Genomic DNA, 27455 nt, shown 5'->3' with positions numbered 1-27455 from the left:
AAAAATAAAGAAAGAGAGGTAATCTCTTTAAAAATTGTTGAGCAAAGTATTTTTTTTTTGAAGGAAATAAGGTACTTTTTCATAATAACTGCACCATCATACACCAACCATTATTAAAAATATAAATAGTGTTATGTTAATTAAAATAATGATGTAAATAGAATGATAAAATTCCACCAGATAAAACTGATAAAAAGATAACTGTCTGTACAATAAAATATGAAATTTTAAACTGCAAAGAATTATTTACAATAAAACGATGTATATAAAACACAGAATGATAAAAGCGCTGAGACACTGAACACCGTAGCTTTCAGAGGCATCCACCTCCTTTTTTAACAGAGGTTTATTGTACCTCACATCCTTAAATATCAGCAGGCTCACGGTTCTCAGCACGTGTTCCTACAGGAGCATGGGCAACATTTTCCTCACATGCACTGGAACTGGAAATGGCTCGGGAGCATGCCAGGCAGAACCGCTCATCCTGTCCAAGAACCACCGCCTCAAAGAGGGGGATGAATGCGGATTCCCATCTCTATTAATGGTATTGCTCTCAGAGGAACAAATCTGCAAGCTCTTGAGCCATTTTCGGTCCCAAAATCTATGTGCCCAGTCGATGATAACAGCTTCGTCTGAGGAGATTTGATGGTGCTCCTCCCAAAAACATTCTGCCACAGCAGACTTCCCATAATCTGCAGTCTTTATCGCGTTCATATGCTCCTCCAGACAATCTTTGAACCGATGTTTCGTTTCACCATCATAACATTCCCCACAATCTGGGCACCTGATAATGGTTGATGTAGGATGGTGCAGTTATGAATATGAATATTCCCAACCCCAGAGGCCTATTTGAAGAAAGAAGGTACTTTTTTTTTGATGAAGGTTGCTGCATGCCTTATTTTATTTTGCCACAAAGTTACTGATGTAGCAAAAGCAAAATTGAAATAGAAGTTTGTTGTTATTTTTTCTTATAGGTATCCATAGTTGCCCATGGATATAACTGTTCGGTTTGTGAATTAAGTTGAATTTACATGAAATCAGTTTGCATGATTAAAATATGTTTAAAAGGCCCTCAGTTCAATTGTGAAATTCATTGGACTTGGCACCTAGAATCATTAACTCAGTTAAACTTTGAGGAGTTCCTAATTCTAGATACAAAATTTAAAGTGCTGTATTCATAAGCTGCTAAAGGAAAAGAAAAGAAAATCTTAAATAAAGGTAACACAACCCTGAAATTTATGCAAGCCCAGTATCAGGAAGAATATGCTATAAAAGGTGAGGTGAATCATTTCTTTCTCAGTAAACGTGGGATTTGACCATACTATTCCATCAAGCATCTCACATATTGTGGATATATCCTACCATTAAGAATCAGATTTTACATTGACTGTGCCTGCTTACCCACTAAGAAGGTATGTCAATAAGTGAAGAAGCAGGACATACGAGTAATTGCATGCATATTACATAAATAACAGTATACTTTGGCTATGGAGCAATTCTTTATATTTGGGGTTCTGATGCAATACTGGCAACCTCTGGTGGCTTTCTTCAGATTATTAGATTGATGCATTTCATAGAAAACAGTTTGCCTGTAGCTGTATACAAATAACTAAATCAATCTTAGTCAAACAGCTGAGGTCTTAAGATACTCTTTGAGGGGGCATGATGGGCAGGTAACAAGGATGACCGACTTTTTCCTACGTGTATGCATAAAAGATTTGAGAAATATGTATATACATTATAGTATCAGATGGTTTTTCATGTGATTCTCTGCCACTACAAAAGACAACAAATATGATTAAATTATTAGAATGTTCTGTTGAAGTTAACCCATCTATGATCACACCTTGGTTTTGCAGAGGCAAAGAGACCTCATTTTAAAAACCCAATAGTACTGGAAATTTTGAAAGTATAATATATATATATATATATATATATATATATATATATATATATTATTTTATTTTTTTTTATCAGTAGTAATACCATCTAGTTTGTAATGCTAAAATATCTTTTTTTTTTTGTAATGGTAATAGTTAATGAAAGAAATGTATTCCATTTTTCAATTTTAGGGCAGTTTTCATAAGTTCATAATGCAGCCACCAATAGATCCTTTTCTTTGAAATTTTGTTATAAAACCAAATACATTAAACAAAGATGCTATAATAATATGGTTTGTAAAAAAAAAAAAACAATTTCTTATGAGCAGTACAAACCAAAGAGAAAAATTTTTCTTTAAATTTTATATATTGGCAGATTTTTCATAAACATCAAGTCATCTATGCAAGAATGTTTAAGTTGTTTGCATATTACTCCGTGAGGAAAAGTCAGATTGGTATCAACCTTCAGCTTGTATTTTATTAGTCCCTGAGAATGTTTCAAACCCAATTCTGATTTCATTGGCATCCTAAATTTCCAATGAAAAAAATCTCAGATTTTCAGATCAAGACTCAGTTTAAATATATTTCTTGATGAAATGTCAGAGTATGAAAAAAGGCTGTTTAAGCATGGGTAATGCATCTCCATCATTTCTATTACCCAGGTAGTATGCATGCATTGTTTTATTATATCTCATATTGTGAATACCTTCACAATGAGTTTCCTAGGTGTTGCACTACTTCGAATAAGTAACGCTTCTCCGGTAGAGAAGACTACTGTTACTTATTCTCAGATGGGCACCACCACGACCACCCAGATGGCACTGTTTCGAAGCTGGTTGGCTTCATCATTGGTGGGCGGCAACTCATGAAGGTATTCACAATATGAGATATAATAAAATGATGCATGCATACTACCTGAGTAATAGAAATGATGGAGATGTATCACCCATGCTTAAACAGCCTTTTTTAAGACTCAGTTTGATCAAAGCACAAAGGTTTTCATTAATGTGCTGTCAGATGGCTAGCATAGAAACTTTGGTTTAAGGTTGTAAAGAAGAGGAGGATAGGAAAATTAAATTAAGATAAGCCAAATATATTTATAAAGATATAAATGTAAAGTCAAACTCAAACCCTGATATTTACATTCACTAAAAAAAATCTCAAAATTGAAAAATAAAATTAAAAGTCAAACCAGTCCCTAATGTGTACATATAGTAATTTATGACACAAAGACAAAGATTATTCAGAAACGTTGACATATACCAAACAATTTTCCCTTAAATCCTTTCATAAAATATGGATTAAATAAGGTTGCGGTGCTTCTTGTAGGCTTGCTCCATAACTGCGGCATCAATGGTGAATTGTTCCTTGCATCCATATAAAAAATACAGTCATCAAAGAACTGATATTTGCCTTAATGACTCTCCTTGGACTGGATATGCCAAGGGAGAAAAATGAGAAAATGCAGTGTGATTCAGGAATGTGGTTTTGGTTAATATCACATTTTCTTGAAGTGTATCAGTTAAGTGAAATCTCCCTCTAATCCAATTGAAGAGGTCTAAGAAAAGAGTAGTATTGCTATCTACTCTCGGTATTTAAATTTGTCATATATGCTGACCACAGAAGAAAATGGCTGCAGACCTTAATTAGAGGGTAAACAAACACAGCATGTGTATTTAATCAAGGAATTTCAAAATTTGCACAGAATTAACAAATGTATAAGCATATCTACATTAAGAAAAAAAAAAATCCTATAAACATGTCTCTCAAAAGTCTTTATTTCTGAGATATTAAACATTAATCATAAATTAAAAAACATGAGAAGAAACTGAAATAAACCCCTAAAAGGAAAACATCTAAAGTAGCTATTCAAAGTGATCTCCATTTTGTTCAGTGCAACAATTACCTGGCATATCTTGTCATTTCAGGACTATTCTTAATGTTTTCAGCAGTTTCCAAATTGCATTTCTCATTTGTTTCATGTGGTAATACATGTAGAATAAACCATGGATTTCATGTAATCCTACACAGAGTAATAGAAGGGTGTGGGGTACAGAGCCATTCTGATCATCACACTACTGATTATTGTACTCCATATTTAAATAATCAGAAATGTCATGGGAAAGGTGGGCTAGTGCACTACATCCTCTGCTGATTTTCAAGGGGCATGTCTTCCAGTAGTTCCCACAAATAGTTCTGCAGAAAATGTAGGTACACCGTTCTGAAGACCTCGCTGGTAAAAAAAAAAAATAAGGACCAAACAGATTATTTTACAAAACACAACAAATCAAACAATAAAGGATAAGATATCTTGATGGTGAGTGCTTATAGTCATATGTGGGTATCCTCTGGCTCAGGTTGAGTGGATCTGAAGTTGAGAATTCTATTTCTCGTAAAACATTATTCATTTGTAACCAGACCATTGCTGAGAAATTGAGGAGCATGTGTGTAGATTGCAAAATGAGCTGCTGACAACATATCCATGACAGCAGTTATTTCTGTTTTGCAATGCTTGTACTAGATTTGCCAGTGATCTTGTGGCAAAAATGTTGTACAGGCTCCTGCAAAATGGATATAATTGCTGTTCATGTAATGCCCTCCATATTTTGGTAATAAATACTTTTGAGATATATTTATAGTAACTTTTTTTTATTTGCTTCTACATTTGTTCCATGCAATTTTGAAACATCCTCTATTTTATTATTTGTGTTAATTTTTTTACAGTATGGTCGGTGAAGATATGTAAATAGTCAAACTCTTCTATAAGAAACTTGTGTATAAAAAAATTCTCTATATCAAAGTTTGCTGGTCAACTTCAAAGAATTGACATGTAATTTTATCTCAGTATAACAAAGTTTTTGGAACTTTGTTTAATGTTTTCTTAATATTGCAAGAGATTATTAAGGTTGGGGCTACATCAGCACATTTTCGGCACTACACTTTGTTGATGCGAGACCCCAGAAAAACTGGACTTGAAAACTTGTCCTTCGAAATGTTAATATAACTCTGTCCTAATGAGAATTCAGCAGCTTAGCAATACAGTCCAGTTCTGGTCAGTGTTTCTCAGCCATTTGTCATTTAAGGCACCCTTGTATTGTGTGTGCGCGTGTGTGCGTGTGCGCGTGTGTGCGTGCGTGTGTGTGTGTGTGTGTGTGTGTGTGTGTGTGTGTGTGTGTGTGTGTGTGTGTGTGTGTGTGTGTGTGTGTGTGTGTGTGCGCGTATACACTGCAGCTAAAAACTCTAACATTGCAGCATCCCTAAAGAATGATTGCCTTAATTGTCTTAACAAATCTTAATTGATTTGTTTTTAATTTCATAACATGTCTAAAAGAAGAAGCTGATGGTACCCTGGCTGAGAATCATTGGCATTGGTGTTTATGCCTTTAGTGTAACTTGTGTTTTTTTTGGATCATTAATCCAGTTCTTTGGCTAAAATCATTAATCCAACTAATCCCAGACTATGGATCCGTTATAACAACCCTTTAGTGTAAAATTTTATAGGAAAATGCTCTTTACACAAAATTTTATCAATGGACACACACACACACACACACACACACACACACACACACACACACACACACACACACACACACACACACTAAGGATGATCTTTTGTTTTTCACAAGCTGAAAAAAAAATTCGGTAAGCAAAACTTCAAAAAATTTTACTTTTTCTTCATGTGGAAAATACTAAACTAGATAAAATAGCTTCAGCATCATCAAAGAACATATGAAACTGTGAGCTAAGTATACAGATATAATATTTTAACATTATTGTATAATAATGTTAAATAGATATATTATTTTAACAGATATAATGCTAGATAGTGCTGTTGATTGCTAAGCAAAATCCCAGCTGTAATGCAACTAGTCCATGGTTCAATCATTGTGCCAATATTACTCAGTTGTTCATTTCATGTGACTGCAATTGAATGGATGCATAGTTGCATTAAGGCACTAAAATTATGGTTTATTTTGATGTAAGTTTGCATTCTGGCAGAGGATGTATGAATTAGAGAGAAGGCTTTGCAATTTGGAAAACAGTTGGATAACCAGGACTTCAAGCTAATTCAGGTTAGTTGCATAGATTTAAAAGTAGATATGGGATTTTATTTAAAACAATTTCTGGTGAAAGTAACAATGAGCACTGCAAAATTTGGCCAGAGAATGTTTTGAATGGTCATGACACAATGTCACAATCATAGCTGAGTGGGCAGATGCAATTACAGAAGTACATATTTTACTTCATGGTGATCCTGTTTGTACTCAAGGACTGTCATATATATATATAGAGTTAGCAGTGTTTAGAACTTGAGAAATACAGGAATTTACTGTATTTCGTGTATCACAAGGATTCAAACATACTGAATGAGTAAATGTGTACTTGCACTTAACTACAGCCGACCGGGCTAGCCGAGTGGGTAAAGTACCTGCCCGGTAACCCAAAGGTCGCGGGTTCGATTCCCGCCTCAGGCTTGGATCAAAATACTGCAAAAACCTTGGGAGGTGCAATATGGCCACAGAAGCTGATGCGCCAACAACTACCAAATCAAAAAAAAAAAAAAAAAACTTAACTACAGTCACAGCTTATTGCTTATGTGTGTTCTGTGTCATGGCAATTGTGTTCTTATGTATAGTAAATTACTGTACTATATTTACAGATGCAGTATGGTTTTAATTTAAAATCACCTCAAAGTGGCCATTATGCTGTAAGTGAATGAAGGTGAAAAGCTGTCTGAAAAGTGACATTAGAAATGAAGTTGGATGTTATAAAAAGGTGAGATTCGTGAAATTACCAAATTGATCTGTGATAAATGTTTAATTTAGCAGGACCCACCATTCTAGCAGTAAACAAGAACAATAACAAAAGAAAAAAAAAATCTTGGGATGTGATAAGATTCTTACCCACGAGTAGGCACCTTCACGATGGTGGGACTGTTAGTAATCCTGGGTATAACCTCCATGCACAAGTACATGGTGGGTGACCACTCAGGTGTGAACCAACGTAAGCAGGGGTCGAGGTGTGGCGGCCACACCACATGGAGGAATGCCACCCCCTCTATGTTACCAGGCAGTACTAGGTGGTAGATGACTCTCATCAACCGGTCAATAGGTCACTGTTGAAAAAAAGCCGTGAATTAGGGTTGAATTTGAAAGTGTCTGCAATTCTGCCCAGACACGATAGGAGGGAGCATATGATGAGAGCCCTGTCGATCAATTCAGCCCTGGAAGGATTGTGCAAGGCTCAAGGGGTAGAATTTTTTTCAGCCTGGTCTGTACTTGTTAACAGGAGAGATTGTTTCTACAGGGATGGGATACACTTAAATAGAAAGGGTGCAAAAATGTTTGCTGATGCTATCGAGGCAGTGTTAGGTGGGTTGGAAAACTGCTAGATTGGGGGGATACAAGGACTAATAGATTAACAGTAGCCACTGGCAGAGATGAAAGTGATTCTTGCACTGCTTCTATTGGAATGAGCCGCAGCCTGGAAAATAAGATGCAGGATATTTCAGAGACTGCTGGGAATCATTGGGGTACAAATAAACACATAGGTTGTGTTAGGGTAGCTAAGAAAAAGAACAGGTGTATGTATACTTGCGTGTACACCAATGCTAGGAGTTTAGTAAATAAATTTGATGAATTTGAGGTATTGCTCAAAACATCAAAGGCAGATATTGTGGGGATTTCAGAGACGTGGTGTCACACAGATATAAGGAATGCAGAACTGGAATTTGGGGAGTACAATGTCTACAGAAAGGATAGACAGGGTAGAAAGGGAGGAGGGGTTATGATATTAGTTAAGAAATACATAAAATCCAAGGAAGTGAAGCCAGTCAACATTGCTGGACAGTGCAGTGTCGAGTCAGTTTGGTGTGACATAAGCATTGGGAGATCAAAATTGAGAGTAGGAGTGTCTATAGGCCTAATTACTCTGATGAGTATAATAAGAAACTCTACGGGGAAATAGAGTGGGCCAGTAAATCAGAGAGTCTTATAATGGGGGATTTTAATTTCCCAGATATTGACTAGAATTTGGGGGCTGGTCACTCACACACTAGCAAGGCTTTTGTGGATTTATTGGATGATTGTTTTCTACCTCAGCATGTTCAGGAGGCAACTAGAGGGAGTAATACTCTTGATTTGATTATCAGTAGTGATTCATCATGCATTAAGAATCTACAGGTAAATGAACCACTAGGTGGCAGTGATCACAGTGTGCTGAAGTGGGATTTTCTAAAAGAGGTAACTACCATTAGGGATAAAGGGAAGGGTTATTGCTTTCGTAAAGGTGACTATGATGGACTGAGAGAGTATTTAAATTCTATACAGTGGGACTGACTGATGATGTTACCAACAGCAAATTCAAAATGGGAAGCATTCAAAGAACTTATCTTGAAAGCTACTAGGCTTTACATACCAACTAAGAAATATTGTTGAAGGTTCCGGCCTAAGTGGATATCAGATGAACTAATGAGACATATGGCAGAGAAGAAAAATGCATGGGATACATACAAATTAACACGTGACACAGAAGCCTATGATAGATACAAGTTGATCTGTAACCAAGTTACAAAGGAGGTTAGGCAGGCGAAGGCAGATTACGAGAAATCTTTGTCAAGGGATGCAAAGAAAAACAGCAAAGAGTTCTTTACTTATGTAAACTCTAGAAGGAAGGGGATGAATCAGATTGGTCCACTTGATATCGATGGGTCAACTGTTGATGATCCTGCTCAGGTAGCTAACAAACTGAATGAATATTGTGCATCAACATTCACACATGAGGAGTTATTCAGCGAGGGGAATGCCAGAGGTGTATTCAACTCTGGCAGTAAGCTAGAGAATCTTGTAATAATTGAGAGTAAAGTGGAGGAGAAATTGTTGAAGATAAATACAAGAAAGGCACCTGGGGTGGATGGGATCTACCCAGTTATATTAAAGGAGGCAGCAAAGGAAATAAGAAAACCCTTAGCCATAATTATGGGAGCTTCCATGGACCCAGGGGAAGTACCCATGGACTGGAGATGTGCAAATGTGACCCCAATTCACAAAGGAGGATCAAAGGGCGACACAAGTAATTATAGACCTGTTAGTTTAACTTCTGTTCCTGGAAAATTAATGGAGGCACTGGTTAAAGAAGCACTGCAGGATCATCTAGACAAGATTTCAATTATAGCTCAGACACAGCATGGTTTTGTTAAGGGGAAGTCTTGCCTGACCAATTTGATTGGATACTATGATGCAGTCACAAAAGAACTGGATGCAGGGAATAACTTTGATATTATATACTTGGATCTTAGAAATGCTTTTGATACTGTTGCACATGGAAGGCTGCTGCACAAATTGGAGCAGTGTGGCATTGGAGGCAAATTGCTGCTATGGATAAAGGGGTGGTTGAGGGGGAGAAGACAGAGAGTGGTAATCAATGGACACTGCTTATCGTGGACTAATGTTATTAGTGGAGTCCCTCAGGGTTCAGTATTGGGTCCATTATTGTTTTCTGTATTTATAAATGATATTGATGATGGTATATCAAGCTTAATGTCCAAGTTTGCAGACGATACGAAGGTTGGCAGGGTTGTCAAGGGAACTACTGACACTATGCTACTGCAACAGGATCTGGAAAGGTTGATTAGATGGGCTGAGAGGTGGCAAATGAAGTTTAACATTGACAAATGTAAAGAACTACATATGGGAAACAGCAACCCCAGACCAACGTATCAACTGTGTGGTACTACACTGACAGTGGAAGAGAATGAAAGGGACCTGGAGGTGGTTGTGCAGGCAGATATGAAGTTCTCTGAGCAGTGCAGACGGGCTGCAAGAGTAGCTCATGGTGTATTGTCGATGATATATAGGAATTTTTCTAGCAGGGATAAGGAGGTGATTATTCCCTTGTATAAGGCAATGGTCAGATCGCACCTAGAGTACTGTATACAGGTCTGGAGGCCTCATTTCAAGAAGGATGAAGAGCTGCTGGAACGAGTACAGAGAAGGGCAACAAGATTAGTGAATGGAACAAAGGGTGCTCTTACGAAGAAAGGCTTAAGTTTTGCAAATTACAGTGTCTGAAGACTAGGCACCGGCGAGGTGATCTGATAGAGGTGTATAAAGCCTTGAATGGTTTGAGCATGCTCAATGCTGATGGGATTCTTCCTCTTGCTCAGAATACTCACCTGAGAGGGCATAAATTCAAATTGAGGAAAGACAGATGTAGGATAGACGTGAGGAAATTTGCCTTTAGCCAGCGGGTGGTTGATTGCTGGAATAGACTTCCATCCCTTGTCGTGGAAGTTGATAGCCTCAATAAGTTTAAGGCTCAGCTGGACAGGTATTTCGAATGAACAGTGGGGTGAAGTGGAAGTGGTTATTTTTTTTTATTTATTTATTTATTTTTTTTTTTTTCTGATGCTGCATAAGCTTGCTTTCTTGCATCAAATGCCTCTACTAATGTTAATGCTAACCCTAAGTTCTTAACCGGTGCAATACCACCACTTTGCTTATTGGAGGCTTGAAGTGGTGGAACCCATGTTTAGTCTCTAGAGCTAAGTTCCACCCAACCCTTCCCTATCTCTTCCATCATGCAGTATGATTGACGACTTTTGAGGTTATGATGAACGTTGTGGCGAAATCCAATATTCCTTACATTTCGAGGGTACAGCTCTAAAACGGTGTTTCCAGGCTGGCCGCTAGTTAGTACACCAGACCGAACCTATTGGTAACTCTCTAGGAGGCTTCCGGACCAGCTAGTGTATATACTTGCTACCTCTACTCTGCCAGATGGTGACTGGAGGGAGTCCGAGTAGTGTGTATGTGGGGGGCATTGTCGAGGCCACGTTATGTCAAGGATCTGGGTATATTCTTACCGTGTGTACGCTATATCCAAAAATTTCATTACTTCATACAGCACGTCCCACTCACTTTTTCTTACTATTGAGTACACCATGAATTGTCAAACTAATAGAGCAAGCTTATCTGCGAAAAGATCTAAACTACCCAAGCACACTTCCTAATCCATTTCACAAATATACGTGATCTCAGTTCTAATCTCAACAATATCCATTTCCACTTGCACTCTGCCAAACCCCATGTACTTTTTCTGACAGAATCTCATTTATCGGTTGATTCAAATACTGCTCATCTCAGTTGCCCAAATTATTCGCTGTATGATTCCTTTCGCCTCAAAGGTGGTACTTGTGCATATCCGTTCTGATATTCCCTGTCAGAGACTTGGCAATTTGGAATCTCCTCTTTTCTATCTTCTCTGGCTTAAAATATCTCTACCTCATTGTGTCAAATTCATCTGTTGTCTCTACCGTTCTACCAACTCCACTAATCACTTGGAACTCTTTGACTTCCTCTCTTTGCAACTTGACTTTCTCCAGTCCAACTTTCCTAACAGTGAGGTAATTTTCCTTGGTGATTTTAATGTTCACAACTCCAGCTTGCTTCCGTTTTCTAGTCATACCGACCCAGCTGGTCGAGATGCGATGCTGAGACTTTTGCAATTACTAATGACCTTGCACAGATTGTTCATTTACCTACAAGAATACCAGACAATCCTAATCATACAGCCAATATGTTTGATCTTTTTCTCACAAACAACCCTTCTAAGTTTTTTTTTTTTTTTTTTTTGTTTGGTAGTTATTGGCGCATCGGCTTCTGTGGCCATAGTGCACCTCCTACGGTTTTTTGCAGTACTTTGATCCAAGCCCGAGGCGGGATTCAAACCCGCGACCTTTGGGTTGCCAGGTAGGCGCTTTACCCACCTGGCTAGCCCAGTTGGCGATACCCTTCTAAGTACACGGTGGATGTGAGAGATCTTTTAGGCACTTCAGATCACAACTTGGTGATTGTCTCTTCTCCAATGGAACCTTTATCTCATGGCTATTCCCAACCTCGTGTTGTTTGGCATTACAGGAATGCAAAATGGGATGACCTGCAAGACTTCTTTTCTTCTTTTCCTTGTTCGGATTACTGTTTCAAAACTTCTGATGTCAACATTTTCTCAGATTGTGTCAGTGAAATTATCCTTGCAGGAATGGAATCCTTTATCCCACACTCCACCTTAAAATCTCGTCCTTTAAATAAACCTAGGTTTTCCAATAAATGTTCTAAGGCTGTTTAAGAGAAGAATGTTGCAGATCTTAATTGGCTTGTTTCTAATTCTCCAGTTTCATTTTCTGCCTACACCAAAGCTCGCAACAAATGTAAAGCAGTTATTAGTCAGTCCAAACTAGAGTTTGAACAGGCTAAGAGTAGAAAACTTGCTTCTTGTCCTAATGGTAGCCGAGCAGCATTCTGGTCTCTTGCCAAAGCTATTGGCCGCAACTTTTGCCCATCTCTGCTCCCACCTCTGTCCAAACCAGATGGTTCTGTTGTCACTTCAGCCAAGGATAAAGCTGACCTGCTGCTATCATCCCATTTTTCTTCCAACTAATGCATTAAAGATCTTGATAAAACACCTCCCACTATTCCCAACACGCTCCATTCAATGCCTCCTGTGGTATTCTGTCAAAAGGATGTCAGAAGGATTTTGATGAATCTTGATAAGAAGAAAGCTCCAGATCCCGATAGTATTTCTCCACTTGTTCTCAAAATCTGTGCTCCTGAACTTACTCCTATTCTTTGCCGCCTTTTTTCACTTGTTATTCCAAACGTGTTTTTCCTTCTGCTTGGAAATTTGCTCATATTCAGCCAGTTCCTAAAAAGGGTGACAAATCCCTCCCATCCAATTATCATCCCATTTCAATTACTTCTACTAGTTCTAAAGTAATGGAGAAAGCAATTAACCGCCAACTCTTAAACTACCTAGAAACCTTCAGTCTGATCAATGATCACCAGTATGGATTCCATCAGTTTCGATCCACTGGTGATATTCTGGCTTATGTTACCCATTTATGGACTAATTCAATGGAAAGGCTCGGTGAAACACAAGTAGTTGCTCTTGACATCTCAAAGGTTTTTCGATTGTGTTTGGCATAAAGGTCTTCTAAACAAGCTTCCATGTTATGGTTTGCAACTGTTTTTAGTAATTGGTTATCCAATTTTCTCTCTGATCTCCCACTGACGGTGATGGTAGATGGCTCTCTGTCTTCTAACTTCTCCACTAATCCCGGTGTCCCACCCAAGATTCAGTTCTTTACCCCGCTCTTTTCCTCTTGTATATTAATGACCTCCTTCCATTGACTGGAAATCCTTCTGCTGCAGGATTCTTCTGCTCCTATGCTTATCTTTAGTGACACTCCGATTTCTAGGCAAAATGATATATCTCTTTTGGGGATTACCCTGACTTCTAATCTCTCTTGGCACAAGCACATTACAAATATTGCTTCCTCTGCATCTAAAAAACTTGGTTTTCTCTTTCACTCTCAGCGTTACTTTTCTTCCAAACAGCTGCTCACTCTCTATAAATCGCAAATCTGCCCAGCCATGGAATATTGTTCCCACATCTGGGGTGGTGCCCCCAAAACCTCTCTCAGGCTTCTTGATTCCATTCAGAAGAGGGCAGTTAGGTTAATTAATGATTCATCTCTAACAGAGTCTCTCCACTCACTGTCTCATAGACATACTGTTTCTGCTGCATGCCTCTTCTACAGATACTTCCATGGGCACTGTTCTTCTGAATTGGCTTCTATAATTCCCACTCTCTCTTTCAAAACAGTCTGCACACGTGCCGCCACCAGCCAACACCCATTTACTGTCCAACTTCAAACCCACAGAACCAACTTTTCATCTTCCTCGTTTATTCATTCAACTGCCGTTTTCTGGAACAACCTTCCTTCATACGTATTTCCTGAAAATTACAATCTACAGAAGTTCAAGTCCAATGTCAACAAATATCTTCTTTCGTGTTCCCAACCTCCAATCCAAGCACGGTACTAAGTACTATAGGTTCTATTACCTCTCGTGGTTGGGGTTTACATAAAAAAAAAAAAAAAAAAAAAAGGCACACCCATATTATGTAAAATGATTATTAAAAAGTGATACTGTAATTAAATCATAGTAGCATATCTATTAGAGTGATGCTAGTATTATTATAATAATAATATAATAATAATAATATTACTTATTTATTAATTATTCAAGTATCTTGTTTACATTTCATGGATTGGAATTAAGAATAAAATATAGAAAATCAAATTACAACAATGCTGTATTTGTTGGCGCACTCTATAAGCCAACCTAATGTTTCTGATTGCCCAAGTGGTTTACTTCTGCTGATATATTGAGTTTTCATTTGTTTGCTTGAAGATAGCATGCTCTGTAATTAAAATGCAAATAGCAGTTTCAATTTTTAAACTTTATTTAAAAATATAGTTTGTGTGTGTTGATACGTTTGAAATTAAAAACTATATTATTCATAATTACAAAGTACAGAATTTTAACTAACTTTTCTGCCTATTCCAAACTTAATGAATGATATACAGGTTATCTCTTAAAGTCATATAACACTAGTCAAAATGATTTTTAACTCCAAGAACTTAAATGCTGTTTTTAACCAATTTTTATGCGTCGATTTCCAAAATCACCATGATAGTTTCACATCACGTCACTATTAAATATAAAGGGAGTTTCGTTTTCCCAAAATATGCCAGTTTCGCATAGTCTAGTCAGTAATGTATGACATACTGATATATAACAGATAAACGTAAAGAGCCCCTCGAGAGTAGGAGGGTGCATCCTGCAACCCTTGCAGTAGGAAACGTTTTTGACATATTTTGCTACAGAGTATGGTATGTGTTTTTGCAAAGACGTTATTGGACTCCTGAAAGAACTAGGTGTCGTGCATAAGTGAGATGAATGGCATTTATTCATAAATGCTTCAAAATTAAGTTTAAAAGAAGTTTTATCTCATAATGTCAACATATTTCCATCAGTTCCTGCGTTTCATTCAGTTGGACTTAAAGAAAGTCATGAAAGCATGTCTAAGGTTTTCTACATGCCATAAAATATCACAGTTATGATTGGAACATATGAAGTGATCTTAATGTTGTTGGTTTCCATTAGGGTTTCACAAAACCCTAATGGAAATTAGGGTTATTTTTATTTTGTTATTTTTTATTTTTATTATTTTTAATTTGTTATTTTTTTGTTTGTAGTATAGCCGTACTATAGAAGAACATTATCTTGTGCAACATTGGGAGGACAGGTTCATACCAGGACAATGTAATGTAAAATACATTACATTGTCCTGGTATGAATGGTGCAATCTAACAAGGTTCTTCTTCCACCCCTGCACATCAAACTTGGATTGATGAAAAATTTTGTGAAGGGACTAGATAAAGAAGGTAGCGGATTTGCATACTTGAGAAGTAGTAGTGGTAGTGGCATGTGATGCAAGAAAGCAAGTGTATGAGCTTATGCAGCATCAGCCAAAAAAAAAAAAAAAAATCACACCATTCCCTCCAAATGCCTGTCCAGTTTCTCCTTAAATTTATTTAACCTATCAACGTCTACAATGACAGATGGAAATTTGTTCCAGCAATTAACCACCCACTGGCTAAAGGCAAATTTCCGCACATCTATTCTACATCTGTCTTTTTTTAATTTGAATTTATGCCCCCTTAGGTTCGTAATCTGAACAAGTGGAAGGATCCCATCAGAATTCACCACCCTCAACCCATTCAAGGCCTTATACACCTCAATCAGATCACCGCGCAGGTGCCTAGTCTCCAGCCACTGCAATTTGCAGAACTTAAGCCTCTCTTGGTAAGAGGATCCCTTCATTTCCCTCACCAATCTTGTTGCCCTTCTCTGTACATGCTCAAGCAAATCTACATCCTTCCTAAAATGAGGCCTCCAGACCTGTACACAGTACTCAAGGCACGGCCTGACCATTGCCTTATACAGAGGGACAATCACCACCTTCTCCCTGCTAGCAAAGTTTCTATATATCATTGACAAAACCCCATGACCTGCCCTGGCAGCCTGTCTGCATTGCTCAGAAAACTTCATATCTGACTGCACAATTACTCCCAGGTCTTTTTCATTTTCTACCACCTTAGGTGTAGTACCACACAGTTGGTACGTTTCTCTGGGGTTACTTCTACCCATATGCAGTACTTTGCATTTGTCAAGGTTAAACTTCAGTTGCCACTTCTTACCCCATCTGCCCAAATTATCTAGATCCTGTTGCAGTAGCACACTGCCATTACTGTCATTAACAACCCTGCCAACCTTTGTATCATCTGCAAACTTCGACACTAAGCCTGATATACCTTCATCAATATCATTGATAAATACACAAAAACAACAGAGGACTCAACACCGAACCCTGTGGGACTCCACTAATACCATTAGTCCACGAAGAGCAGCACCCATTGATTACCACCCTCTGTCTTCTCCCACTCAACCATCCTTTTATTCATTGTAGCAACTTACCCTTAATACCATTCTGCTCCAATCTGTACAATAGTCTTCCATGCACAACAGTGTCAAAAGCTTTCCTGAAATCCAAATATGTGATATCAAAATTATTTTTTGCATCCAGTTCCTTTGTAACCACATCATAATATCCTATCAAATTTGTCAGACAAGACTTTCCCTTAACAAACCCATGCTGTGTGTGAATTATTGCTGCAGTCTTGTCTAGATGATCCTGCAATGCATCTTTAGCCAGTGACTCCATTATTTTACCCTGAACAGAAGTTAAACTAACTGGTCTGTAATTACGCGTGTCACCCTGCGATCCCCCTTTGTGAACTGGGGATACATATGCACATCTCCAGTCCGTGGGAACCTCCCCTGAGTCCAAGGATGCTCTCATAATTATGGCTAAGGGTTTGCTTAGTTGCTTTGCCGCCTCCTTTAATATAACTGGATAGATCCCATCCACCCCAGGTGCCTTTCTTATGTTGAACTTCAATAATTTCTCCTCCACTTTGCTCTCATTTATTACAAAATCATTAAGCACTCTGCTACAATTTGATAACCTTCTGCCATTTTCAAACCTTAATAACTCCTCATGTGTGAATGCAAATGCAAAATACTCATTCAGTTTGTTTGCTATCTGAGCAGGATCATCAACAACCAAGCCATCAATATCCAGTGGACCAATCAGATTCATCCCCTTCCTTTTAGAGTTTATATAAGTAAAGAAATCCTTGCTGGTTTTCTTAGCATCTTTTGCCAAAGATTTCTCGTAATCTGCCTTCGCCTGCCTAACTTCCTTTGTGACCTGATTACAGACTAGCTTATATCTGCATAGGCTTCTGAGTCGCTTGATAATTTATATGCATCCCATGCATTTTTCTTCTCTGTCAGGAGTCTCATTAGTTCATTTGATAACTATTTAGGCCTAAACCTTGAACAATACTTCTTAATAGGTATGAAACTTTTAGTAGCATCCACGATTAATTCCTTGAATGCTTCCCACTTAGAATTTACTGTTGGTAACATCGTCAGTTGATCCCACTGTACAGAATTTAAAAACTGTCTGAGACCACTGTACTCACCTTTACGGAAGCAAAAACCCTTTCCTTTACCTCTGATGGTAATTATATCTTTAAGTAAATCCCACATCAGTACACTGTGATCACTGCCACCTAGTGGTTCCTTTATCTGCAAATGCTTAATACACGAATGATCACTGCTGATTACCAGATCAAGAGAATTACCCTTTTTGGTTGCCTCTCGAACATGCTGCCGCAGAAAACAATCATCCAATAAATCCACAAAAGTCTTACTAGTGTGTGAGTGACCAACCCACAAGTTCCAGTCAATATCTGGGAAGTTAAAATCCCCCATTATAAGACATTCTAATTTACTAGCCCACTCTATTTCTCTGTACAATTGTTCATTGTACTCATTTGAGTCATTAGGCCTATAACACACTCCTACTCTTATTTTTGCTTTCGCAGTGCTTATGTCACACCAAACTGACTCAACAGTGCACTGTTCATCTATATCAACTGGATATAGTATGTTTCCTAAAACTTTTTTAAAGTTTTAGGAAAAACTCTCACAGGTCTGAGAGAGTTTTTAAATTCTATTCAGTGGGATCAACTGATGATGTTACTAATGGTGAATTCTAAATGGGAAGCCTTCAGTACTAGGCTTTTCATTCCAACTAAGAAATACTGTTCAAGGTTTAGGCCTAAATGGATGTCAAAAGAATTAATGAGGCTTGTAGCAGAGAACAGAAATGCATGGGATGCATATAAGTTATCAGGCAACACAGAAGCCTCTGGCAGATATAAGCTAGTCTGTAATGAAGTCACAAAGGATGTTAGGCAGGCAAAGGCAGATTACAAGAAATCTTTGGCAAAGAATGCAAAGAAAAACATCAAAGAGTTCTTTACTTATGTAAATTCTAGAAGGAAAGGGATGAATCAAATCGGTCCACTTAACATAGATGGTTTGACTATTTATGATCATGCTCAGGTAGCTGATAAACTGAATGAGTATTTTGCATCTACATTCACGCATGAAGAGTTATTCAAGGAGCGGAGTGCTTCCTTGAATAACTGAGGAGAAACTGCTGGAGCAAAGTGGAGAAGAAATTATTGAAGTTAAACATAAGGAAGGCACCTGGGGCAGATGGGATCTATCCAATTTTAAAGGAGGTGGCAAAGCAACTAAGTAAACCCTTAGCCATAATTATGAAAGCTTCCTTGGACTCAGGGGAGGTCCCGATGGACTGGAGATTTGCAAATGTGTCCCCAATTCACAAGGGGATCAAAGGGTGACACGGGTAATTACAGACTTGTTAGTCTAACTTCTCTTGAAACAGGCCTATGGGGCTGGGAATTTCCATACTATAATAATTAATGATAGACACCAGCCAGGAATTAAACTAAAAATTTACTATACAATGAAATAATATACAATGAAATATGATGCAAATAAAATAAAACACTGATTAAATTATAGTTAAAATATAGTTAAAAACAATAAAATTAATTAAAATAAACTAGGTTAAAAGCGATAAAACAATACAATCTGGAGCTTTCGGAGAACTGCCGTCTCCTTCTTCAACAGCATACTACCAGTGCTAAAACACATCCTTAAGTAGCCGGTCCATGGCACTCATGCACGTGATCATCAGACACATGATCTACATTCTCCATGCGCGTATCGGAAATGGAAGTGGCTCGGGAGCGTGTCAAACAGAAACGGTCATCCCTTCTGAGGACAACTGCCTCAAACAGGGGGTGTAAACGGATCCCCCTGTCCCTATTAATAGTATTGTGACTGGATGAACCGATTCGCAAGCTCTCGAGCCACTTGCGTTCCCAAAATCCATGGGCGCGGTCGGTAATGACCGCGTCTTCAGGGGAGATCCGATGCTGCTTTTCCCAGAAATGCTCTGCCACAGCAGACCTCGCATAGTAGGCAGTCTTGATAGTCTCGCTATCAAGACTGCTAACTATGCGAGGTCTGCTGTGGCAGAGCATTTCTGGGAAAAGCAGCATCGGATCTCCCCTGAAGACGCGGTCATTACCGACCGCGCCCATGGATTTTGGGAACGCAAGTGGCTCGAGAGCTTGCGAATCGGTTCATCCAGTCACAATACTATTAATAGGGACAGGGGGATCCGTTTACACCCCCTGTTTGAGGCAGTTGTCCTCAGAAGGGATGACCGTTTCTGTTTGACACGCTCCCGAGCCACTTCCATTTCCGATACGCGCATGGAGAATGTAGATCATGTGTCTGATGATCACGTGCATGAGTGCCATGGACCGGCTACTTAAGGATGTGTTTTAGCACTGGTAGTATGCTGTTGAAGAAGGAGACGGCAGTTCTCCGAAAGCTCCAGATTGTATTGTTTTATCGCTTTTAACCTAGTTTATTTTAATTAATTTTATTGTTTTTAACTATATTTTAACTATAATTTAATCAGTGTTTTATTTTATTTGCATCATATTTCATTGTATATTATTTCATTGTATAGTAAGTCTAACTTCTGTTTCAGAAAAAATAATGGAGTCACTAATTAAAGAGGTGATACAGGATCACCTAGACAAGACTGCAGTTATAGTTCATACACAGTATTGGTTTGTTTAGGGGAAGTCTTGTCTCGCAAATTTGATTGGATACTATGATGTGGTCACAAAAGAATTGGATACAAAGAATAACTACATTTTCAAGAATAACTACATTGTACAAAGAATAAATACATTTTCAGAATCTTCTCTTCATTCCTGTCGTTTCATTTATTTGATGTGATTCCACGACCCCTGCCATTTCTTGTAAACACAGATGAATCGTGCATAAGCGAATTCGGTTCATGTTATATATGATATCATTCCCCTATTTATAAATCGTGTATGATCGAATTCATGTAGTGTAAACACGTTATATGAGGACTGACTGTACATGATTTTTTGGGTAATAGGAAATAAGAAAACTATGAAATGTTGGTGTCTAACTTACTTGAGTGCTACAAAAACATGGGCTATCGAATGTCGTCATTCCCATTTCGAATTTTTCACTGAAAATCTGGGAGATGTGAGTGATGAACAAGGGGAGCGGTTTCATCAAGATATTTCCATGATGGAAAAGCAGCACCAAGGTTGCTGGGATCCTGTAATAATGGAGATTATTGCTTGTTCATTGTGAGGAAGAGTAAGCAGGAATACAAAGGAAATCCCTTAGTAGCAAACATTTTTAAGGACATATACAGGTACGCTGATTATATATTATTGAAATATAACTATTTTGCTATGATATATGATATTTTTTCCAAAGTTAAATGAGTTAAAGAGAATGTATAATATTTTTTTACACTTGTATTACAAACTTGAATTATACATATATATCCCTTTATTATAATATTAAACAATGGTTCATTTGATATACATGTAATAGAGACTTTTTATGCTGATTTTCAGAATCAGGCATTTATTTCCTCCAGAATCACATATTTTCATTTCTGAGGTATGACAACATATATTTTTTGTTGGCTAGCTTAATTGTTGTGCTTGTAATAGCTAGTTCCTCAATAGCAAAATTTTCTAACAAAATTTATTTTTAAAGTGATTTAGCTGCTTTATTATAGAGATGTGTGTGTTCATATTTATTTTATATTATTTAAATTGACAGAATTTTCCTTGGGTAGAAGCAGAGAATTATCATATTCAGAGCGATACTTCTTCAATATCACCTTTGAAAACTATGGATACGCCATTGTTTAAGGTAACAGTATAATTAAAGAAAAATATTTGTTATTATGCCTTTAAATTATACTCATCTTAATAGCTACCATTTATTAACATTTTGTAATGCAGTTTTGTAGAGAAATACATTTTTAAATAAATAAAATAAATTTTAAAAGTGACTCTATTGTCAGGGAAATGGGGAACATGCTTTGTAAAAAGAATAGGTGGAACAGAACCAGGGTGTGTCTGCCAGGGGCAAAGGTTGATGACGTTGTAGAGCAGATATCATCTTTTAAGGGCACAAAAGGTGATATAGTTGTACACGTTTGCACTAATGATATCAAGAGTAGGAGACTGGCAGAATAACTTAACAAGTGCAGGTCACTGTTGAAAAAAAAGCTGTGAATTAGGGTTGAATTTGAAAGTGTCTGCAATTTTGCCCAGACACGATAGTAGGAAGTATATGATGAAAGCCTTGTCGATCAATTTGTCCCTAGAAAGATTGTGCAAGGCCCAAGGGGTACAATTTTTTTCGGCCAGGAATGTACTTGTTAACAGGAGAGATTGCTTCTACAGTGATGGAATACACTTAAATAGAAAGGGTGCAAGAATATTTGCTGATGCTATCGAGGCAGTGTTAGGTGGGTCGGAAAATTGCTAGCTTGGGGGGGAGACAAAGACTAATAGATTAACAGTAGCCACTGGCAGAGGTGAAAGTGATTCTTGCACTGCTTCTATTGGAATGAGCAGAAGCCTGAAAAACAAGATGCAGGATATTTCAGAGACTGCTGGGAGTCATTGCGGTACAAGTAAACACATGGGTTGTGTTAGGGTAGCTAAGAATATAAACAGGTGCATGTATACTTGCGTGTACACCAATGATAAGAGTTTAGTAAATAAATTTGATGAATTTGAGGTATTGCTCAAAACATCAAAGGCAGATATTGTTGGGATATCAGAGACGTGGTGTCACACAGATATTAGGAATGCGGAACTGGAATTTGGGGACTACAACATCTACAGAAAGGATAGACAGACAGGAAGGGAGGAGGGGTTATGCTATTAGTTAAGAAACACATAAAATCCAAGGAAGTGAAGCCAGTCGACATCGCTGGACAGTACAGTGTCGAGTCAGTTTGGTGTGACATAAGCACTGGGAGATCAAAATTGAGAGTAGGAGTGTGCTATAGGCCTAATGACTCTGATGAGTATAATAAGAAACTGTACAGGGAAATAGAGTGGGCCAGTAAATCAGAGAGTCTTATAATGGGGGATTTTAATTTCTCAGATATTGACTGGAATTTGGGGCTGGTCACTCACACACTAGCAAGGCTTTTGTGGATTAATTGGATGATTGTTTTCTACATCAGCATGTTCGGGAGACAACTAGAGGGAGTAATACTCTTGATCTGATTATCAGTAGTGATCCTTCATGCATTAAGAATCTGCAGATAAAGGAACCACTAGGTGGCAGTGATCACAGTGTGCTGAAGTGGGATTTACTCAAAGAGGTAACAACCATGTGTCATTAGGGGTAAAGGGAAAGGTTTTTGCTTTCGTAAAGGCGACTACGATGGACTGAGACAGTATTTAAATTCTATACAGTGAGACCAACTGATGATGGTACCAACAGCAAATTCAAAATGGGAAGCATTGAAAGAACCTATCTTGGAAGCTCCTAGGCTTTACATACCAACTAAGAAATGTTGTTCAAGGTTTAGGTCTAAATGGATGTCAGATGAACTAATGAGACATATGGCAGAGAAGAAAAATGCATGGGATACATATAAATTAACAAGTGACACAAGCCTATGATAGATATAAGCTGATCTGTAACCAAGTTACAAAGGAAGTTAGGCAGGCGAAGGCAGATTATGAGAAATCTTTGGCAAAGGATGCAAAGAAAAACAGCAACGAGTTCTTTACTTATGTAAACTCTAGAAGGAAGGGGATGAATCAGTTTGGTGCACTTGATATTGATGGTTCAACTGTTGATGATCCTGCTCAGGTTGCTAACAAATTAAATGAATATTTTGCATTGACATTCACACATGAGGAGTTATTCAGCAAGGGAATGCCAGAAGTGTATTCAACTCTGGCACTAAGCTAGATAATCTTGTAATAACTGAGAGTAAAGTGGAGGAGAAATTGTTGAAGATAAACACAAGAAAGGCACCTGGGGTGGATGGGATCTATCCAGTTATATTAAAGGAGGCAGTAAAGGAAGTAAGCAAATCCTTAACCATAATTATGAGAGCTTCCTTGGACTCAGGGGAGGTACCCATGGACTGGAGATGTGCAAATGTGACCCCAATTCACAAAGGAGGATCAAAGGCTGACACAAATAATTATAGACCTGTGAGTTTAAATTCTATTCCAGGAAAATTAATGGAGGCCCTGGTTAAAGAAACACTGCAGGATCATCGAGACAAGACTTCAGTTATAGCTTGGACACAGCATGGTTTTGTTAAGGGGAAGTCTTGCATGACCAATTTGATTGGATACTATGATGCAGTCACAAAAGAACTGGTTGCAGGGAATAACTTTGATATTATATATTTGGATCTTAGAAAGGCTTTTGATTCTGTTGCACATGGAAGACTACTGCACAAATTGGAGCAGTGTGGCATTAGAGGCAAATTGCTGCTATGGATAAAGGGATGGTTGAATGGGAGAAGACAGAGAGTGGTAATCAATGAACACTGCTCATCGTGGACTAATGTTATTAGTGGAGTCCCTCAGGATTCAGTGTTGGGTCCATTATTTTTTTCTGTATTTATAAATGATATTGATGATGGTATATCAAGCTTAATGTCTAAGTTTGCAGATGATACAAAGATTGGCAGGGTTGTTAAGGACACTACTGACGCTATCCTGCTACAACAGGATCTGGAAAGGTTGAGCAGATGGGCTGAGAGGTGGCAAATGAATTTTAAATTGACAAATGTAAAGTACTACATATGGGAAACAGCAACCCCAGAGCAATGTATCAACTCTGTGGTACTGACAGTGGTAGAGAATGAAAAGGACCTGGGGGTTATTGTGCAGGCAGATATGAAGTTCTATGAGCAGTGCAGACTGGTTGCAAGAGTAGCTCATGGGGTATTGTCAATGATATACAGGAATTTTTCTAGCAGGCATAACGAGGTGATTATTCCCTTGTATATGGCAATGGTCAGGCCACACCTTGAGTACTGTATACAGGTCTGGAGGCCTTATTTTAAGAAGGATGTAGAGCTGCTGGAACGAGTACAGAGAAGGGCAACAAGATTAGTGAATGGAACAAAGGGTTGCTATTACGAAGAAAGGCTTAAGTTTTGCAAATTACAGTGTCTGGAGTCTAGGTTCCGGCGAGGTGATCTGATAGAGGTGTATAAAGCCTTGAATGGTTTGAGCATGTTCAATGTCGATGGGATTCTTCCTCTTGCTCAGAATAATCACCTGAGAGGGCATAAATTCAGATTGAGGAAAGACAGATGTAGGATTGATGTGCAAAAATATGCCTTTAGCTAGCAGGTAGTTGGTTGGTGGAACAGACTTCCATCCCTTGTTGTGGAAGTTGATAGCCTAAATAAATTTAAGGCTCAGCTGGACAGGTATTTCGAACGAACGGAAGGGTGAAATGGGAGCGTTTTTTTTTTTTTTGCTGATGCTGCATAAACTTGCTTTCTTGCATCATATGCCTCTACTAATGCTAATGTTAATACTTATTGCATCTGACCACTATTAAGAATTATGTACTGAAAAACACACTATCATCAATTCCGGCAAACTGAATTACATGACTATTTCAGAACAGATGCATAAAATGTAAGTCCATAAGCATTGTGTATAGAAGAATGTAAATGGAATGATATATGCAATCTTCAATACTTAGTATTTTAGTTTGTATACTCATAAAACATTAGTAAATAAGGTATTTATTTACTAAGTAAAGTGTATTTATGTTAAAAAACTTAGGAAAAAATGGTAAAAATTTTTTTTTGGCTATAGCGCACTTTGATTATAATGTGAGTATTAAAGTTGTTGCTTGACACTTGCATTATACTGAGGTTGCACTATGGCGTCCAGTGTACTTTGAATTAGGTAACAACTTATGACCCTCACTGCTATTCAAAAAAAACCAAAAAAATGGCATCCATCTGCCATTAAAATGAGATTATGGAAATTTATAACCAGTTTCAAACAAGATTCCAAAAGAAAGATAAAATAGCTTAACCCCAAGCCTGACAAGTCTTTTCGGCATTCTCAGAGTGGCAAAGTTTACATGATTGGTTTGTCTAGTTTTTTGCCATCTCATTCAAAATTAGTTATGTTTTCATATTCTGTCTTTAACATTGGATGGCTGTCCTTTCTTTGTTTTGGATGGACTTGTTTCTAGAGCAGTAAATTCATGAGTGTAAATAATTTTATTGTGTGTATTGCATACAAGAAATACTTTAAAAAAAAAACTAATGTAAGCAGCTTCTTATATTTAAAGATTTAATCACTGTGCAAAACATGGTATATTTACTAATTTATATTAAACCTTACTGATATCACTTGCAATATGCCTTCATAAAATCTCTGCTGGTAAGTGTTTCTTTATGCCTTCTACATGAAAGTTCAAAGTGAGGAAAATGCTTGCCAGATCCAGCTTTAGGTTAAAGTTCTATATTGTAGCCTGAAATATTTAGGTAACTTGAATGAATAAGCAAATTTGATTAGCTTTTGGTTTGATTTTATTTGATTTTGGGTTGCTTGAATTTCTCTCTTGTTGACTGGATATTGTGAACTTGGCATTATTGGCATTAAACCAAGTTGGGATCAGATTTTTGAACCAACTAGATGACTGTTATATATTCTGGCATGTCAGAAAAGGAACAGTGGTCTCAAATGTCCTTGACCACCAAGTGTCCAGGAGATTTCAAAAATATGACAATGCAGGAAATGATAATGGGCAGCAAGGCCTACAATTATGGGGATGGACTGTAGCAGTTGGAAGTATTTTTTGGACTCTTAATTGGAGAGACAGCTGTGCTGTAGGATGAATAAATTATAGGTTGTTAAGGGATCTTTTCCTGAAAGATCCCTTAACAACCATTCATATATTCATTCTAATTTAGAATTTCTGCAAAAGAAACATACCAAAATGGATGACAAGGAAGCTGAAAGGTTTAATTGAGAAAAAGAAAAAGAATGGGATAGTTACAAGCTATCACAATCTTGTATGATAATTATGACAAAATCTGAGTATGAAATCCCTAGCAATGAAAACTAAGAAAGATATAAGAAATGATATTTTGTATATGAAACATATTTAAATATTTTAAACTATGCATTTATTTGATTAGAGCAAAGCATTGTATGCTTAATATTAAAAATTTAAGACTTGAATCTTTTTTGTGACGATCCTGTATTCTATATAATGTGTCATTAAATTTTCAGATGCAGATGTATGTCATAGAAAAAGAAAGCAAGTGAAATAACTGTTAGAAGCTATCATTTAGGGAGTGTCCCATACTCCAGTCATCATGTAAATAGATCACTACATATACTTTTTTTATATTATAATTCACTACATGAAATTATTCAAAATATTTAACTAAAAAACAAAATGCACAGATTTTTTTTTTTATTTTGTATTATGTAGAAATTCTGCAGAATAATTGGAAATGGATCAAACACACTTACCTAATACAATATTTGATGAGCTTATCTCATTAATAAAGCAAGTAAATACTTAATTATCTGTTCATGTACAATTGTTTTGTCCTAAATGTGGGATATAACTTTTCTGTAACGGCATGCTCAATTACTTATATGAGCTTACTACATGATGATGTTTCAGATCCACTTTGAGAACCATTACCTATTCTAAGATTTCAGAGGTTAAGGTGGTCTAGACATCTACTGCTAAAACTAAATACTCTAAGTAAACTATAAAAATTTAACTTATGACACTTCATTAAAAGTAAATAACTAATGAACTTTTTTAAAAATTTAGTAATTAATATGTTAAAGGTAATTGCTTTCACTTCAAGTGTATATACCTCACAATGTAATATTCACTTAAGTTTTTTTAATGTACTTGTTTTCACCTGGATTTTAATAAAAATTGAAGTACAGCAAAAATGATTTCACAGAATTTCTGTGATTCTTAGGATAACCAAATTCATTATTTATATAATGAATCATTAACATTTGCTGAAATAGGTACAGGCATTCCTCATTGTAAGTTTGAGACACATTTTCACATATATGCAATTTATATTCTTAAGAGAATTTTTTAAATTTCATTACATCAACACAAAATACATTCTGTGTTGATGCAAATCTATAGTCATGGCCAATGGGCTTTTTTTTTTAAAGAAATTCATAGAATTGTGAGAATTGTATGGTACATATTCAAGTTATATGTTTTGGGAACTTTAGAAACATTTTTAGAATTACACATGATTATACAATTGCAGGTTGAAAACCCTTGCTTGACA

The 27455-nt window shown here is 37.2% G+C and overlaps 1 protein-coding gene across 1 annotated transcript in view; it reads left to right on the top strand.

The window, feature by feature from the left end:
* The window catches only part of PolZ2 (DNA polymerase zeta subunit 2), an 85922-nt gene extending 59414 nt beyond the window's left edge, over positions 1 to 26508 (top strand). Inside the window, exons 6-7 of the mRNA XM_090368785.1 lie at positions 20927 to 21019; positions 26410 to 26508. Coding sequence (XP_090224911.1) covers positions 20927 to 21019; positions 26410 to 26445 — 129 coding nt within the window. The 3' untranslated portion in view covers positions 26446 to 26508. The remainder of the gene's footprint in view (positions 1 to 20926; positions 21020 to 26409) is intronic.
* The last annotated feature ends 947 nt before the right edge of the window (positions 26509 to 27455 follow it).

Source organism: Mastigoproctus giganteus, chromosome 2 (genome assembly GCF_048544385.1).
Source record: "Mastigoproctus giganteus isolate SK-2022 chromosome 2, ASM4854438v1, whole genome shotgun sequence".
Taxonomy (NCBI): Eukaryota; Metazoa; Arthropoda; class Arachnida; order Uropygi; family Thelyphonidae; genus Mastigoproctus; species Mastigoproctus giganteus.
Note: the sequence above shows the minus strand (reverse complement) of the source record. Positions and strands in the feature narration are given on the sequence as shown.